Source organism: Ornithodoros turicata, chromosome 8 (assembly GCF_037126465.1).
Source record: "Ornithodoros turicata isolate Travis chromosome 8, ASM3712646v1, whole genome shotgun sequence".
Lineage (NCBI taxonomy): Eukaryota > Metazoa > Arthropoda > Arachnida > Ixodida > Argasidae > Ornithodoros > Ornithodoros turicata.
This window is the reverse complement of record NC_088208.1, coordinates 31,064,878-31,080,770: the sequence shown is the minus strand read 5'-3', so window position 1 is coordinate 31,080,770 and position 15,893 is coordinate 31,064,878. Positions and strand designations below refer to the sequence as shown.

Here is a 15,893-nt window from a genome sequence, read left to right as displayed (position 1 = left end):
CCATTGACAAGCCGAGCCGAGCCAACGCTTTAGCCGAGCGCCGAGCCACGCGGAGTTCAGTTTTTCTTTGGCAAATGGAATACAAACGCATTTAAAAATGCTTGATTTCGCGATATTTGCCGTGTGCTTCGTGATATTTCTTTTGGTTCTTGTGTTCTACTTGTACCCAGTATGTTTGCCCCATTGTGCTGATTGCGCCTCCCATGTCATGCAGCATATTTGTGACACGAGCTGTCACAAATGCTCACACGTAAACAGTTTACTACATGCATGTACTCTTTATGCTCGCAGGGTTCGAGTAAGCAGACGACAATACCAGGGCTCGACCCAAGCGATCCAAAGTACGAGTCGTCTAGATTTCTCTGCGACTGTCTAATGCGTCATTTCGTTTTTAGGGAAGGAAATGCTGGAGATATCGTTTTAGCTGGTGGTCTGCAAGAGTTCCTGATGTCCTTGCACAAAACTCATGGTCCAATCGCATCTTTCTGGATGGGTACAAAGCTCGTAGTCAGCTTAGGGAGCGTCGATCTATTCAAGGCGCAAGCACAAATATTCGACAAGCCAGGTATGAACCAGTGAAAAATTAGTGTAGAAGCATGCGTCGAGCTTCCAACAATAAAGTGACTCCCGTTCCATAACCATGAATTCTATTACAGCCGATTTGTTGGAGCTGTACCGTGGTCTTGCTGGCACAAGCAGCATTCTTTTTGCTAATGGTGTGGAAGCACGAAAACGGCGTCAAAATATTGACAAGGTTCTTACTGAAAACTTGAATACGCTCTTTCCACAGATACTACAGGTGCGTGTGCTTCGAAAATTTGGCGTCGCACATTGAAATCATGGTACAGCGTCATTTGTACTCGCAGCTTTGCAAAGAAGTAGTCGATCGTTGGGAGCAACTCCCGTCCGACCAGCATGTCCCAACATACCAGTACATGTACGCCTTGTGCATGAAGACCTGTACACGGATGCTGTTTGGACATTACTTCTTCGACGATAAAAATGTCCTGGAGTTCAGTAGGGCATTTGAGCCTGTGAGTGACTTTGTATTCGGAGATTGGATGTTTTTGCACATTCCTAGTACTTGGCATCATCAGGCTGTCCATTTCATAGTGTTTATCTTAGGTTTTCTCTTTGTAAAAATCGGGTGTTATTTCTGGGACCGTAAAACAGGATAAATTCGGGTGTATCGGGTGGAAAATATTAAAAGGAGCGCTTCTCACGTTTTACGTGAACACGAGCTGCAGAACATAGCGTCCTCTAGTGCTGGTGGCCGAATTTGCACTTTGCCAAGCTAGTTTTTGGGTTAGAGAACGTGCCCTCCTTGTCTTCCTCTTCCTTGCCTCCAGTTTTTACCATTTGGAATAAGTACCAGCTCGCATTTGCCCTAGCTCTTTTACTACTTTGTTCATCCTGATATTTGTCGCAGCTCCAGTGTTTTACATAATACATGGGCATCTTTTGCCAGTTGCATTACTGAGAGTTTAAAATGAACATATTAGATTGTAATGCCATCTCCACTGAAATCAGTACCTACAAAACTTTCACCACTGCATTATATTGAGTGCATTGCAATCAGCTGCTCGAAGTTAGCCTGACAACTAAAAAAAACTGAGTGATGATTGCACTTATGATTTCCCGCATCCCCAATGACGTGAAGAGCCCGAGTCTGGGCAACGACTAGAGGGACAGGACAAACGCACAACTCTCGTAATCCAAGCTCGTGACAAACCACCCAACAGCTTCATTGTTTGCGTTCTCATTTACTACTCTTTAAGTCCTAACTGAATAAAGCCTGTCCACAGTGCATGACAGAACTCGAAGAGATGTCAAATGGCACGCTGGCAGATGCAGAAAGCCCGAGAAGAAAAACTTTCGATGAAGGTAAGCCTTATGTGCGAATTAGTCCCTTCGCAGTGCTGTAATTGAAGACAACATATTTGCAGCTGCTAAGAAGATGCGGACAATCCTAGCAAAATCCCTGCGGGAACACAAGTCACGTAAGGCGTCCACTGGCAGCACTCCCCTTCTGGTTGACGTCTTGAGCGGTTCTGGAATGTCAGACGACCAGGCAATCGATGACTGCGTGACATTTGTAATAAAGTACTATACCCTCATCCAAGGTAAGAATATTAAAACGTGCCCGCTGTCAGGAGGTGCAGACAAAAACGATATTCTTACTGACACTTACGCTGCAGCTATGACCTGGTCCATCTATTTTCTTGCGACACACCCCGACCTGCAGGACCGCATAGCGAAGGAGGCAGATGAGCTGATGAATACGGAGACGGAGCTGACACCGGAGCACTTTTTAAAAGTGAGGTAAGACTGTCATTGCACGTGCCTTGTGTTAATGACCCGGTTAGAGTCTTCCTACTCCAGCTCGCTTCCGTATGTGTGTCCCAAATTACGATGGCATCGTGACTGGCTCTGAACTGTTTCAGATCTGTTCAAACGGCCATCAAAGAGACTTTACGTACGTCCATCGTCGAACCATGGACAGCTAGATTTCAGGACATCGACGTGGAGATCGGAGGACACATTATTCCAAAGAAGGTACAGTGCTGGACAAAAGTTTACGGAACACGCTCCGGCACACTGCTTCCCAGGGTTGGCTACCGGAAACGAGAAACGGTTATTACCGAAATTCAGCAGGAAACGAAAATGGAAACAAACAAAATTCAAGAGTGGTAACATTAACGGAAACCAAATTCGTAGGACGTTTCCCTCAGTGTTTTCGTGTTAATATGAAAATTATATATATACTGCACTATTCTCCCAGTCATAATTCATTCATTCATTTATTTTCGAGACTTTCTTTCGTGTTGAACCCACTGCGCAGCAAGATAGACACGAAAGTTTTGGATGACGTGTTATTTTTAAAACTAACTTTTGACACTTAAAGGACACTTATTTCCGCAGCTAGAGAGACATCTACTTGAGGTGTATAAGATTTGTGATGAACTTTGCGTTAAAGTCTTTAGTGTTTGTGTTTGGTGTGGCTGTCCTTTTGCATCCATTATGTAGCTAGAGTATCTGACATGAAAAAGCCAAAACCAGAGAGTACGAGTACCGGATGAGAAACTGAAACCAGTACTGAAATTATCTCGGAAACGGAAACGAAATTCTTAAAAGGAAACAGAAACCGCTACCGAAAATCGTCCAGAAACTGAAACAAAAGCAGAGTTTTTCAGTTACCAAAAATGGAACCGGAAACAATAATATTTTCGGTAACCAACCCTGCTCCTTCCTCAGAGTTACACACACTAACAGTGAATGTTACTGTACCGAAACAGGTGACTGGGTTACCTAAGTACGTATATTGTCTGTAGGTCTGTACAGTCCCATTCGGTGCTAGCATGTCACTCTGAGGAAAAAATACACCAAAGCGTGTTCCGTAAACATTTGTGCACGTACTAAGTACTTACATTATTGGAAATATGCAATATTTTAACGGACGTTTTCATTGCAGACACCCGTGATACAAGCACTTGGTGTGATAATGCACTCTGAGCAGTACTGGAAACTGCCACAACGGTAAACATAGCTGCAATTACAAAAGAGCTCCAAGATCGATAAATGTTTGCACTTCATTCGCAGCTTTGATGCGAGCCGCTTCGAGGATGGGAAGGGTGCTCCCGCAGAGACCTTCTGCCCATTTGGATTCGCCGGAAAGCGCCAGTGTCCAGGACGAGATTTGGCGATGCTGCAGATGTCCGTCTTCATCGTGACATTGTGTCGCAGACTAAAATTACAACTGGTCGAAAACCAAGTTGTGACCCCAACCTATACGGTGGTTACCAAGCCCGAGGACGAAGTGTGGCTTCTGCTTTCTAAACGGCGGTAGCACCGTTGTTGCTCGATCCATACGGTGTTCATATGTTATGCCACATTTCTACAATATCATTTTTTTTAAACTTAGGACAAGAGTCATATGCTATTAAAGAATACTAAATTTGTTAATATTTAATTCCTTTCTAAAAGCTTTAAAAACACTGCATGGAGTGTGCGCACTTGTCACCAGGGTACACAAAACGTAAAACGCTCTTCGTGAGCCTTGAAAGACATGAGGTATAAACGTCGAAACAATGTATACTCAAATGGGCTTCATGAGCGCATTGTGGTAGGTTTTTGACTAGAGGTTTTCAGGACATTGGTTGATGTCGTCGATGGCCTCTTCATTCTTGACGAGCTGTAAAAAGAAAGGCGATCTGAGCCTCGATGTATCCGAAATGATACAAAAATGCACCGCTAATGGTACAAAGAGATCAAGGTGGACCAACCTGGAAGACGTTGCTATGCACATCTGCCTTATCGGAGCGATCGAGCAGAGCATTCAGATCGTCCTGCGATAGCACAGGGGCATCCGCATGGACAATATTGGGGGTGTCTGCAGACTTGAGGAGCTCCTGGAGCTCCTCTGGTGACAGAGCGCTTTTGCTCACACTTTTGTGAAAGGAAAACTTCCCTGGGAAAGAAAAAAGAATGTTGTCATAATGTGTAATAAACATATAACATGTTTATTATTTATATACCTGGGTTTTCTCTTGCTCATTGCAGGTTTTTGATAGAAAAAAAAGTTAGGACAGGAACACAGAGACTGTTTTTTGCAGGCCGATTATGGTTTCGGCTAGGGATGTGCGAATCCGAATTGAATGGTGGGGAAAATGCTGAATAGCGAATCGAATATTGAATATTTGTGCAAATTTTACAATATGTGCCGTTTGCACTAAACGTTCGCAATTTGTAGCTCGTGGCTTTAGTGCAATTTTTCTGCCATTAACCGTTACAAGCTAGACATCTAAATCTTTTTGTGGGAAGCCCCTACTCTATAATTTTACATGGTAGTGTTTCCGGCTTTTCAGCTGAGTCTACACTTACTTGTGCAATTATATTGATTTCAAAATTTGATGCCATGCAGTGGAATGTTACACAAATCAGGCTGTAATAGTTTTTGAACACCTACAGGTTACTTGTGAAACAAACAAATTGGTGTACTGCCTCAGCTTTGCCATGAACATCCTGCTTTAGTGTGTATGTCTCACCTGGGAATGTTGTATTGCTGAAATTTTATGTAAATGTAAGGGATGTCTTTGAAGCACCCTTTTGTTCCTAGCCTGGACTTTTTCAAGGCAACCTCCCAGACATCAAATCAAAATTCCCTGCCGGCACTGCTAAAATGCATGTAGGAGAGAAGCCACCCTTTCGTCAGGCGAAGCATACACAATTAACTTGGGCTAACGTTATCTCACGCTAAACAACAACTGTCAGCAGGTGTTGTGTTGGCCCTGCAACACTAGCGATTTCGTAAAGCAGGCTTCACCTCATGCAAGGAAGCATCAGGTGAAGCACATTTTAGGGGTGGTGTCATTTATATTCGTTGAATATAGTCCAATATTCGGAAAACAGAATACTAGATACTCGATTCGAATTTGAGAACTCGAATAGCTGCACACCCCTAGTTTCGACTCATTTGCATAGCAAAATTTGGTGAGGGATGCATCAAAGTAGGTGACCCTTTCGAGATTTAAAAGAAAAAGAAGCTTTAAATAATGACAAGCTCCAATTCTGCTATCCCACATTTCACCAAGGTCTTTTGACTAAGAAGTTACAGATTTTAGATAACTAATGGTCCTGCCGTATGATCGGCCTACAAAAATGGCATCTGCGCAGCTCTTATAGCGTTTCTATGAAAAGCGTAACAAACTGAAAAAAAAAAAAAAAGTGCCGTATAATAAAATTGCTTGATAACTTTATAATAATAAGTTTATAATATCAAGGTTTATAATTTTTATTATGATAACATTTATCATAAACAATGAATGTTGTTAGAAAAACAACAAAAAAGTTTTGGGGGAAATTACGAAAACACCGAGCATATTTGTACCCTGTTGCATAATGAGACGTTCCAGTTTCCGCTTGGCGGTGGCCAACTCCACCATCCGCTGGTCCACGGTGCCACGAACAACAAGGCGGTAGATGACGACAGGGCGGGTCTGTCCGATTCTGTGGCAGCGTGCAGAAGCTTGCGCATCACTTTGGGGGTTCCAGTCTGAATCGAAGAGCACTACTGTGTCTGCTGCTGTGAGATTCAACCCAAGCCCTCCTGCACGGGTGCTCAGCAAGAAAATAAACATCCTACAGAAACAATGTATTTACTTGTAATTTATTGATACAATAAATGCAACAATGAGAGAAAGAAAATGCTCTAACCTGGAGTCTCCGTTGAACGAGCGGATCTGATCTATGCGATCCTCAGATCTGGTGTCACCGTCGAGGCGGCAGTATTGGAAGTTCCGCAGGGCACAGTACTCTTCGAGCAAATCCAGCATTCGCGTCATTTGACTGAAGAGAAGGACCTGCATTCATGTACCATATTTATTTTACGATTCCAGTACGGTTCTAGAAGCAACAACGGGCAGAGGTGTAAGAAAAAATAAACATTTTATTAATGTCGGGCACGGGCAAAACCCGCAAAACGTTGAGAACCGAACTCTGCAATGTGCAGTTTTCTGCACGCTCGGTTCTCAAGGTTTTTTGCCAGCTTGCTCTGAAGAACGCCCATACTTCACATTTTTTTATTTATTTTCCATTCGAAACTTTGCCCTTTCACATGAATTGCCAAACTTTGCCCATTCTCACAGTTCCTAAAACAACTCTCTCCAGTTCTTTACCCCCACCAAACTATGAAGAAAAAAAAAGAAAGCAGAAAAACATGCAACCTGAAAGCACAAGCATCAATGCTTCTTCGCTTACTTTTATCTCTACCTAGAGATCAGTACAAGACACTACAAAGGACAGTGAAAATTAATAATATCAGATTAAACAGATTACACTATACAGTGAACCCTCGTCAATATGAACCCCCGATAATCTGACATACGCGCTTTACGACCACACTTCTGGGGAACAACGCAGTGAAACCTCTGCAAACCCGTATAAGTGTTCTCATTCTTTTCCACACGAAAGTCTGTTTTTTTTTATATCACATTGTACAGCCCCAAACAGAGAAGTAAATATGAAACCCAAGAACACAAGGGTCTAAATACTAACTATACTAGAGAAATTTCCGTTAAGCATATATATGATCCATATTTAAGGCACAGCTTCACACGCACCTTATGCCCTCTTTTCCTGAGCTGTAGCAGCATGGCATCGAGCAGACGCAGTTTTCCCGAAGCCTGGACGAGGGCCTCATCTCGGGGGATCAGCCCATCCTCCAACGGGCAACGCAGCAAATAAGGGTGGCTACATATTTTACGCAGGTCCATGAGGAGGTTCCTGTCTCCGCTGAACCGCAGTATCTCAGTCACTTCTTCCTTCTTTCGTTCTTCCTTCCTAAATTGGTACACCACATGTCATGTCTACGTATACAGAGCAGACATCTTGCGCACGCGTAGTCACATCTCGCTTATCAGCAGTTAACCAGAAAACTCGTTATCTGCTCAGTGGTAATGGGAACGGACTTGCTACGATCTTTACATGGTTAGCCAGAATTCTCTATGCGTATCTAGACGTGAAATATACCGGCAACAGTTTGCCAGAACCAGTGTCATTCTAACCGTTTTTTCCAGAAACACGTAAGCTACCGTTCGTGAGAATCTTCCGTTTGCTTTTTGACTCCTGCTTGCCGGGTCATTCAACAGAAAACTTGTGCGGATAAATTGTGTGGATAAACTTGTGCAGATGAGCATATTTACTGGGAACACAAAGTCGATATGCGGCTGATGGCTTTCTGTTAGAAAGCATTTCCAGACTAGATGCCTGTTCCAAAGAACTGCTGATTGTTGATGCTGGCAACTCCTTAGCACTCCAAGGAACACCTGTTGTGTACTTGGTTTGCCAACACGAGGAGTTGAAATGCTGTTCTCAGCAGTGACAGCAGGACGTTACTACATACTACGTTGCTCCACTTACCGCTTAGAGTTGGCCTGGGGATCTGCTGTTGGCCATAGTTCATCTTCACATCGGTCCAAGTCTAGTTCTGCTAGTTCTTTGTAGGATATAGTCTTTGCAGCGGTTCTCTTTGGACGGCCTGCTGTGTTTAGCTCTGTACAGCTTGGTTGGTGATTCTGCAGGCACACGATTACTTACTGCAGTGTGGGCAACCACACGAGACCGTTTTCAAAGTTTTGTACAGCACAAATCACACTCATGTGCAACGGGCACACTGTGGCCTTCGAAGCAATTCGAACGTTTGGGAACAAGATCTGAAGCCAGTCGGATGATCCACTATTTGTGAGTAGGGGGAGGGCGTGAACATGCGTATGGAAGCGAGACAAGTGATAAGGTTCATTGCCGGACACGTGCAATAAGAAAATGGCGTCCCCGACTGGTGTTTTAGCTGATGTTTTAGCTGGTGTTTTAGCTGGTGTTTTAGCTGGTGTTTTAGCTGGTGTTTTAGCTGGTGTTTTAGCTGGTGTTTTAGCTGGTGTTTTAGCTGGTGTTTTCGCTGATGTTTTCGCTGATGTTTTCGCTGATGTTTTCGCTGATGTTTTCGCTGATGTTTTCGCTGATGTTTTCGCTGATGTTTTCGCTGATGTTTTCGCTGATGTTTTCGCTGATGTTTTCGCTGATGTTTTCGCTGATGTTTTCGCTGATGTTTTAGCTGATGTTTTAGCTGATGTTCTAGCTGATGTTTTAGCTGATGTTTTAGCTGATGTTCTAGCTGATGTTCTAGCTGATGTTCTAGCTGATGTTCTAGCTGATGTTCTAGCTGATGTTCTAGCTGATGTTCTAGCTGATGTTTTAGCTGATGTTCTAGCTGATGTTTTAGCTGATGTTTTAGCTGATGTTTTAGCTGATGTTCTAGCTGATGTTCTAGCTGATGTTCTAGCTGATGTTCTAGCTGGTGTTCTAGGACTGCTAAATGGCATGGCACACGTGTGCATGCACAGCATGGACTAAAAATACTGATGCACAAGCTGAGGCATTGTTCACTGCTTAGCGCCGAAGCAAGAAAGAGGTTGGTATAACTTTGATTGTGGCTTTGCAACGGAGTCAAAGTTTTGAACCACGACAAATACAAAATTAACACAGCATGTAACATAATTTGAAGTGAACTTGTTTTCGCATTTTAGTGCCCTTATCTATGCATGCGTTGCATATGATTGCATAATCGACTGGTGTTTTAGCTGATGTTTTAGCTGATGTTTTAGCTGATGTTTTAGCTGATGTTTTAGCTGATGTTTTAGCTGATGTTTTAGCTGATGTTTTAGCTGATGTTTTAGCTGATGTTTTAGCTGATGTTTTAGCTGATGTTTTAGCTGATGTTTTAGCTGATGTTCTAGCTGATGTTCTAGCTGATGTTCTAGCTGATGTTCTAGCTGGTGTTCTAGGACTGCTAAATGGCATGGCACACGTGTGCATGCACAGCATGGACTAAAAATACTGATGCACAAGCTGAGGCATTGTTCACTGCTTAGCGCCGAAGCAAGAAAGAGGTTGGTATAACTTTGATTGTGGCTTTGTAACGGAGTCAAAGTTTTGAACCACGACAAATACAAAATTAACACAGCATGTAACATAATTTGAAGTGAACTTGTTTTCGCATTTTAGTGCCCTTATCTATGCATGCGTTGCATATGATTGCATAATCGACTGGTGTTTTAGCTGATGTTTTAGCTGATGTTTTAGCTGATGTTTTAGCTGATGTTTTAGCTGATGTTTTAGCTGATGTTTTAGCTGATGTTTTAGCTGATGTTTTAGCTGATGTTTTAGCTGATGTTTTAGCTGATGTTTTAGCTGATGTTTTAGCTGATGTTCTAGCTGATGTTCTAGCTGATGTTCTAGCTGATGTTCTAGCTGATGTTCTAGCTGATGTTCTAGCTGATGTTCTAGCTGATGTTCTAGCTGATGTTCTAGCTGATGTTTTAGCTGATGTTCTAGCTGATGTTCTAGCTGATGTTCTAGCTGGTGTTCTAGGACTGCTAAATGGCATGGCACACGTGTGCATGCACAGCATGGACTAAAAATACTGATGCACAAGCTGAGGCATTGTTCACTGCTTAGCGCCGAAGCAAGAAAGAGGTTGGTATAACTTTGATTGTGGCTTTGTAACGGAGTCAAAGTTTTGAACCACGACAAATACAAAATTAACACAGCATGTAACATAATTTGAAGTGAACTTGTTTTCGCATTTTAGTGCCCTTATCTATGCATGCGTTGCATATGATTGCATAATCGACTGGTGTTTTAGCTGATGTTTTAGCTGATGTTTTAGCTGATGTTTTAGCTGATGTTTTAGCTGATGTTTTAGCTGATGTTTTAGCTGATGTTTTAGCTGATGTTTTAGCTGATGTTTTAGCTGATGTTTTAGCTGATGTTTTAGCTGATGTTTTAGCTGATGTTTTAGCTGATGTTCTAGCTGATGTTCTAGCTGATGTTCTAGCTGATGTTCTAGCTGATGTTCTAGCTGATGTTCTAGCTGATGTTCTAGCTGATGTTCTAGCTGATGTTCTAGCTGATGTTCTAGCTGATGTTCTAGCTGATGTTCTAGCTGATGTTCTAGGACTGCTAAATGGCATGGCACACGTGTGCATGCACAGCATGGACTAAAAATACTGATGCACAAGCTGAGGCATTGTTCACTGCTTAGCGCCGAAGCAAGAAAGAGGTTGGTATAACTTTGATTGTGGCTTTGTAACGGAATCAAAGTTTTGAACCACGACAAATACAAAATTAACACAGCATGTAACATAATTTGAAGTGAACTTGTTTTCGCATTTTAGTGCCCTTATCTATGCATGCGTTGCATATGATTGCATAATCTATGATTTGTACTGTATTTGTGCTGTATGATTTGTACTTCATCTCCTAGGCTACTTTCTGGTGCACAAGCCGGCATGCGTACCTTGTCCTTTCCTGTCAGCAACAGTTCAATGGAATGGTTCATGCATGCAGTGTAATATTTTTCTTGCAGGGGACTCATGGGTGCCCACACTGTCACTTCCTTCTTTTGGGGAATCTGCAAGCACACTTCTTCCTGCAAAAGAATAGTTGCATATACTTCCGCTAATGCTTGCAAGACCATTTCTACTGGCAAATGTGTCCACAAACCCTATTCTTTTCAAGTTCAAGGTCCACCAAAGTGCCAAAATATCTCTTCTGACTCTCAGAAAAGTCTGAGCCTCGTTCTGTCATGTTCTTGTGTCTGTTTGTTGACCTCAAGGTCATGTCTCACATATTGTGTTTAGTGTCCCAGTTATGTATTACATTTACAGCCAGTAGTGTGTCTGTTAGAACGTGTCTCATGGATCAATGCACGAACACTGACCTTGGTACGTCTCAACAGAAATGGCCTCAAGATCTCCTGCATCGTTGCAATAACATGGTCTTTCTGCTCTTGTGCTACTATGAGAGCTTCTCCATCACCTCCGCTGCCTAGTGCTCCCACATCAAACCAGGACTGGAAGCTACCAAATCCTTGTTAGTGGAGCTTCGTAAGATCACCCACGAGAAACAAGCAATACAAACAAACGAATCTGACACCCGTATAGAATACAGAAATACGTACGAATCAAGATCAGAGAAGATCTCTGGCAAGAGGAAATGAAGCAGGGCCCAGAGCTCAGCAAGACTGTTCTGCAGAGGTGTACCAGTTAGCAGAAGACGACCGTCGGTACGCAGAAGGCGGAGGGATTTTGCCAGACGGCAGCGTGGGTTCTTCAGCCGATGCCCCTCGTCAACAACCAGAAGGCGCCAAGGCACGTTTGCAAAACGGGAGGTGTCCCGCATGGCTACTTCGTAAGAGGTGACGACAAGGTTGATTTTTTCTAACTGTTTAGGAGGATGCTGAAATGTTCACCAAATGAGAATAGTCTTAGCAAAAAATAATTGCCTCACATAAAGAGCAGATTTCTAAAATAAGCTGTCCTTTTTTTTTTCGCCACAGTTGAGATTGGCGGTTAACAGGTGACACCAGGGGCCCTGCCAGTAGCCTGCAGTGTAGTCTGCAGAAGCATGGCAGAAGAACAGACAGTAACACGTTTGCGATACTGTTCCAAAATACTCCAAGTCAAGACACTTAGCTCAAGACAGAAATAAGCTCCACACATCTTTCTCGACACTTCCCAGCAGCTTCTTCTTACTTTCCCCAAGTGCACTACGTTTCTTATCTTATTTTTTTATTTTATTCTCCGGTACAGTACTACTTGCCTCCATTCTAGATGCCCAAGTAGGAGTGGTACAAGGAAAGAAAAGATTCATGTGAATACTTAAAACTCATAAAACATAACAAGTGTCTCCGAAGTCTAGACGTGAACTGGACAAGTGTCCCTGCCAATACCACACCGTACAGTAGGCAATCCCACTCCGTAATTGCTCTAAAAATTGGGACTCTCGTCAAGTTTGGGACCCAATTATTGGTTTCACAGCGCAAAAAAGAAAGGAAGAAAAAAAAAAGAAGAAATAAACGAATTCAGAAACATATGACCGCGCTCACATGTTTGTTTGGTGTAGGGCCTCATCGATGTATTCACCGAAACTCACCATGGCACGGCGTTGGGGCCCATGGTACAGCAGCGTCGATAGAGATGGCACAAAACGTTTGGCCTCAGCTACCCACTGTGGCGCAGCAGAGAGAGGAGCAATGATGAGGAATGGTCCGTGTACTCGTCGCTCCTTCAGGTGTGCAAGAAGAGCCAGAATCTGCGCTGTCTTGCCCAGGCCCATCTCATCACCGAGGATGCCGTTCACCCCATTCTCACAGAGAAGCTGCGTAATTAGACATCATTAGACATTTCAACCACATCGTAAAAACAGAAGACAGACTTCATTCCGTCCCAAACTTTGTGATTTGTCTGACATTTTATTGGACTTTCAGTAAAATCTCATTAAATCAAAGTCACTCAGTCTGCAAAAAAAGTTTGAAAAGTTTCGAATTAAGTAGGCTTTCGAATTAAGCGTGTGTGGTGTGGAGATATTTTGAATGAAGCAGTCAGATCGCAATGTGCGAAGGTGAGACTGCATAAATTCTTCAAATTATCCGGGATTTCAAATTAACGAGATTTCACAGTATTTGCGACGGAACAGTGTTCGCCAAACTCCAGAAATACCAAATTACTTACTCTAGAAAGCAGAATAAGACGGGATACTCTCGACAAGAGACACATTCATGTTTTGCAAATGCCCAAGTTCAAAACAGGAAGCAGCGTGCAGGACTAGATTGAAAGCTTTACTTCAAAGTACAGGGTGTTTATTCCTAGCTTTCACTGAATTTTTATTAAAAAGCATTGATGTCGTTTTTTCAGTTTGGTTCTACGGCCAGGCGGACATTGTTTTCAATTATCTGGCAGCATAAACGGAATATGGCCTTTCCTCACAGCTGTAGTGTTGTAGCTCACAGTGTAGTGTAGGCCATAAGTTGTGCCGCCTTACTAGGGTATAAATTGTGCACACAAATTATTTCGGTACGAATGTACTTGCCTTGAGCCAGTTGAATCCTTCAAGCTGATAAGGGCGCAGAGTGCCGCCAGTGAAAAGTGCCGGCTGGTTCTCGCCTGCGTTGTTTGTACCTCCAGTGTCATCCTTTCGAACGTCCTGCAGCACGTACAATACCATTACTTTTCACACTTAGGGCGTTTGTGATAATATACTTTTTATTATGCTCTTCACATACCTCATGCTCATAAAAAAAAATTTTTTTTTGAGACACAGGGCATAACTGAATCACATAAATGGCCTACAAACTCACCTGCGCAGAGCCTGATTTGTTTTCTTCCGAGTTGGTTCGTGCTCTCTTTGCTGTCATGAAGAATAGAACGTGTTTTAATGTGACAAACATGTAAAGGTACAGAACACAAGGTACATGACAGATGGCAGTCCAGAGGCAACAAGCAGAAATGCCGGTCATCAAAAATGCACAAAGGTTACTGACAAAAGTAATACTATGGCTGAATAGTGCCTAGAATACTGACCAGCATTCTAGGCATCACTGTAGTACTACACCTATCGTACCCTCCACTGGTTTTACACCTCTCCAAGTGCAAAAACGGAATATGGTCTACCTGAACTCGGCGATGCCGTTCCGGGTTTTGCTCGCTTTGATGGCGTTTTCGTGTTAGACCGGTCATTTGTTGTCGTCTGCAATGTAGCTCACATGAAGTATGTCACTTCTATCTTACAGCTATACTGTGACATGAAGTAATTACCTGACAGTTTTCATTAACCTCTTGAAGCGTCTTCTTTTGAGTTCGTGCATGTTTCTCTTGTTTCTGCTGTTGAATGCGCTGGAGGAGAAATTGGGAATAGCAGTTGCTAGCTTCCAGCAGACGCTGCAGGCGTGCAAGGCTCTCTTCACGGGAGAGTTCTTTCTCACTGCGTTTTACCAGTGCCTGGAAATCAAATGTTCGTTACGGTTGGGCTCTTTTGTGAATTTGAACCTAACCTAAAACTTACTGCACATTAAAATGTTCAAATAGAAGACGTGCGCCACAAAGGAAAAGCCCAAAGTACGCTCTCACCTCCTTTTCTGTCGCGGCCTCCTGCAACTTCAGTTCTTCTTGAATCATTTCCTCCGTGACAGTAACTTCATCTTCCGCCATGACGTTACACTGTGCAGCACGGCACCCACAACTATTCTAGATTTCAGTTCTGCAGACGGCGACACGGTGGCACTATTCGTACTTGAACTACAATCGCTACAATGCGGTAACTTCGCAACAACACAGCGCCAAGAGCAAAAAAGCGCGCGAAGTCCCTAGCCTCGCTCTCGCCCTCTGGCGTTGAAATGCGAGATCACTGAGGTGGTTTCCATAACGACTAGCTTGTTTACGTAGCAGACGAAAAAACAACGCAGCATGTCGAGCATTTTTCGCGCGAAATGTGTGGTGATAGGTATATAGTATCGTGTTGAATATGCACATTTTTGAAAAATTTTATTGTCCTACAACGTTCCGAAAAAATATAAGATATGTGTGTCTCGATTTGTATAGGCGATTCGACAGTGGGGAAGACATCGCTGGTGCAAGTTTTTGCTCATGATCGTTCATATTTCTCCAAGAATTACACCATGGTAATTTGCTGCTCTATTTCGTGCGCTTAGCTGGAATATATAATAACGACAATGTATGACAACTATCGTGAATCTCGCTCATGATCGGCAGACCACAGGCATTGCAATGAGCACCAAAAAGGTGGTCATACCGGACACGAAAGACGTCGTGGTATGAGTTGACCACGTACTCCTAGAACAATCGCGAGTATTTTCACTTAAACATGTGTTTTTACAGGAACTGTACATCTACGACTCTTCCGGAAAAGACCTTTATCTGGACATGATGCAAGAACTTGTAAGTTGCTCTTTCGGTTCTGTTTTTTTTTTTTTTTTTTGCGAGAAGTTTGCTGTGCTCTTTCAGTGGAAGGATGCTGCTCTAGTGATTGCGGTCTTTGACGTTACAAGTGATCGATCTCTTGAGCACATATCCGGCTGGCTATCAAAGTTAGAGAAAAGTGCGCCCCTGAGTTCCCTAACTGGTAATTTAATTCTTATAGTTATACTGATGGCGCCTGCCTATTGTCTGGGGACTGTGGAAACAGTCGATAAATACATTCATATATTACTAATTAGGTGTCATTGTGGGAAGCAAGACGGACCTCAAAGAACGGCGAGTTGTCTCGTCGAAGAAAGGACAGGAGACAACAAAGAGCTTCAATTTCCAGTACTTCGAATCTTCAGCCGTGAGTACCAAATTGCATGCGTCCACCAAATATCTTGGTGTAATAATTGTTTAAAAGCGATCGTAACGTTTCAGAAAGAAGCTGAAGGTGTTGAAGAACCTTTTTTCTACCTTGCAAACGAGTGGCACAAGCTGTGTACGGAGAGAGCAGAAAGCTTCAGAACCGTGATATGAAAGCAATAAAACAGAATAAACCAATCAAAAAATCTGTGATTA

General features: G+C 42.9%; 3 protein-coding genes across 3 annotated transcripts; 2 read left to right on the top strand and 1 right to left on the bottom strand.

Moving 5' to 3' along the window:
- The first annotated feature begins 16 nt into the window (after nt 1-16).
- On the top strand, nt 17-3,963 carry LOC135366956 (cytochrome P450 20A1-like). Its single transcript, XM_064599977.1, has 11 exons — nt 17-169; nt 292-341; nt 396-565; nt 657-799; nt 867-1,034; nt 1,806-1,884; nt 1,947-2,123; nt 2,199-2,322; nt 2,445-2,556; nt 3,473-3,537; nt 3,601-3,963. The coding sequence occupies exons 1-11, from the start codon at nt 98-100 to the stop codon at nt 3,845-3,847; spliced, it is 1,407 nt and encodes a 468-aa protein (XP_064456047.1). The 5' UTR covers nt 17-97; the 3' UTR covers nt 3,848-3,963.
- Nucleotides 3,939-14,779, bottom strand: LOC135366955 (lymphoid-specific helicase-like). Its single transcript, XM_064599976.1, has 15 exons — nt 14,463-14,779; nt 14,151-14,333; nt 14,007-14,082; nt 13,694-13,743; nt 13,426-13,539; nt 12,490-12,714; nt 11,516-11,793; nt 11,276-11,414; nt 10,853-10,984; nt 7,918-8,072; nt 7,119-7,338; nt 6,214-6,359; nt 5,888-6,138; nt 4,284-4,468; nt 3,939-4,192 (listed from the first exon to the last, which is right to left on the bottom strand). The coding sequence occupies exons 1-15, from the start codon at nt 14,541-14,543 to the stop codon at nt 4,136-4,138; spliced, it is 2,292 nt and encodes a 763-aa protein (XP_064456046.1). The 5' UTR covers nt 14,544-14,779; the 3' UTR covers nt 3,939-4,135.
- A 159-nt stretch (nt 14,780-14,938) lies between these two features.
- On the top strand, nt 14,939-15,851 carry LOC135367575 (intraflagellar transport protein 27 homolog). The gene is made up of 5 exons (XM_064600866.1): nt 14,939-15,013; nt 15,231-15,290; nt 15,357-15,474; nt 15,569-15,678; nt 15,753-15,851. Exons 1-5 carry the CDS (start codon nt 15,011-15,013, stop codon nt 15,849-15,851), a joined length of 390 nt encoding a protein of 129 aa, XP_064456936.1. The 5' UTR covers nt 14,939-15,010.
- Nucleotides 15,852-15,893: the final 42 nt, after the last annotated feature.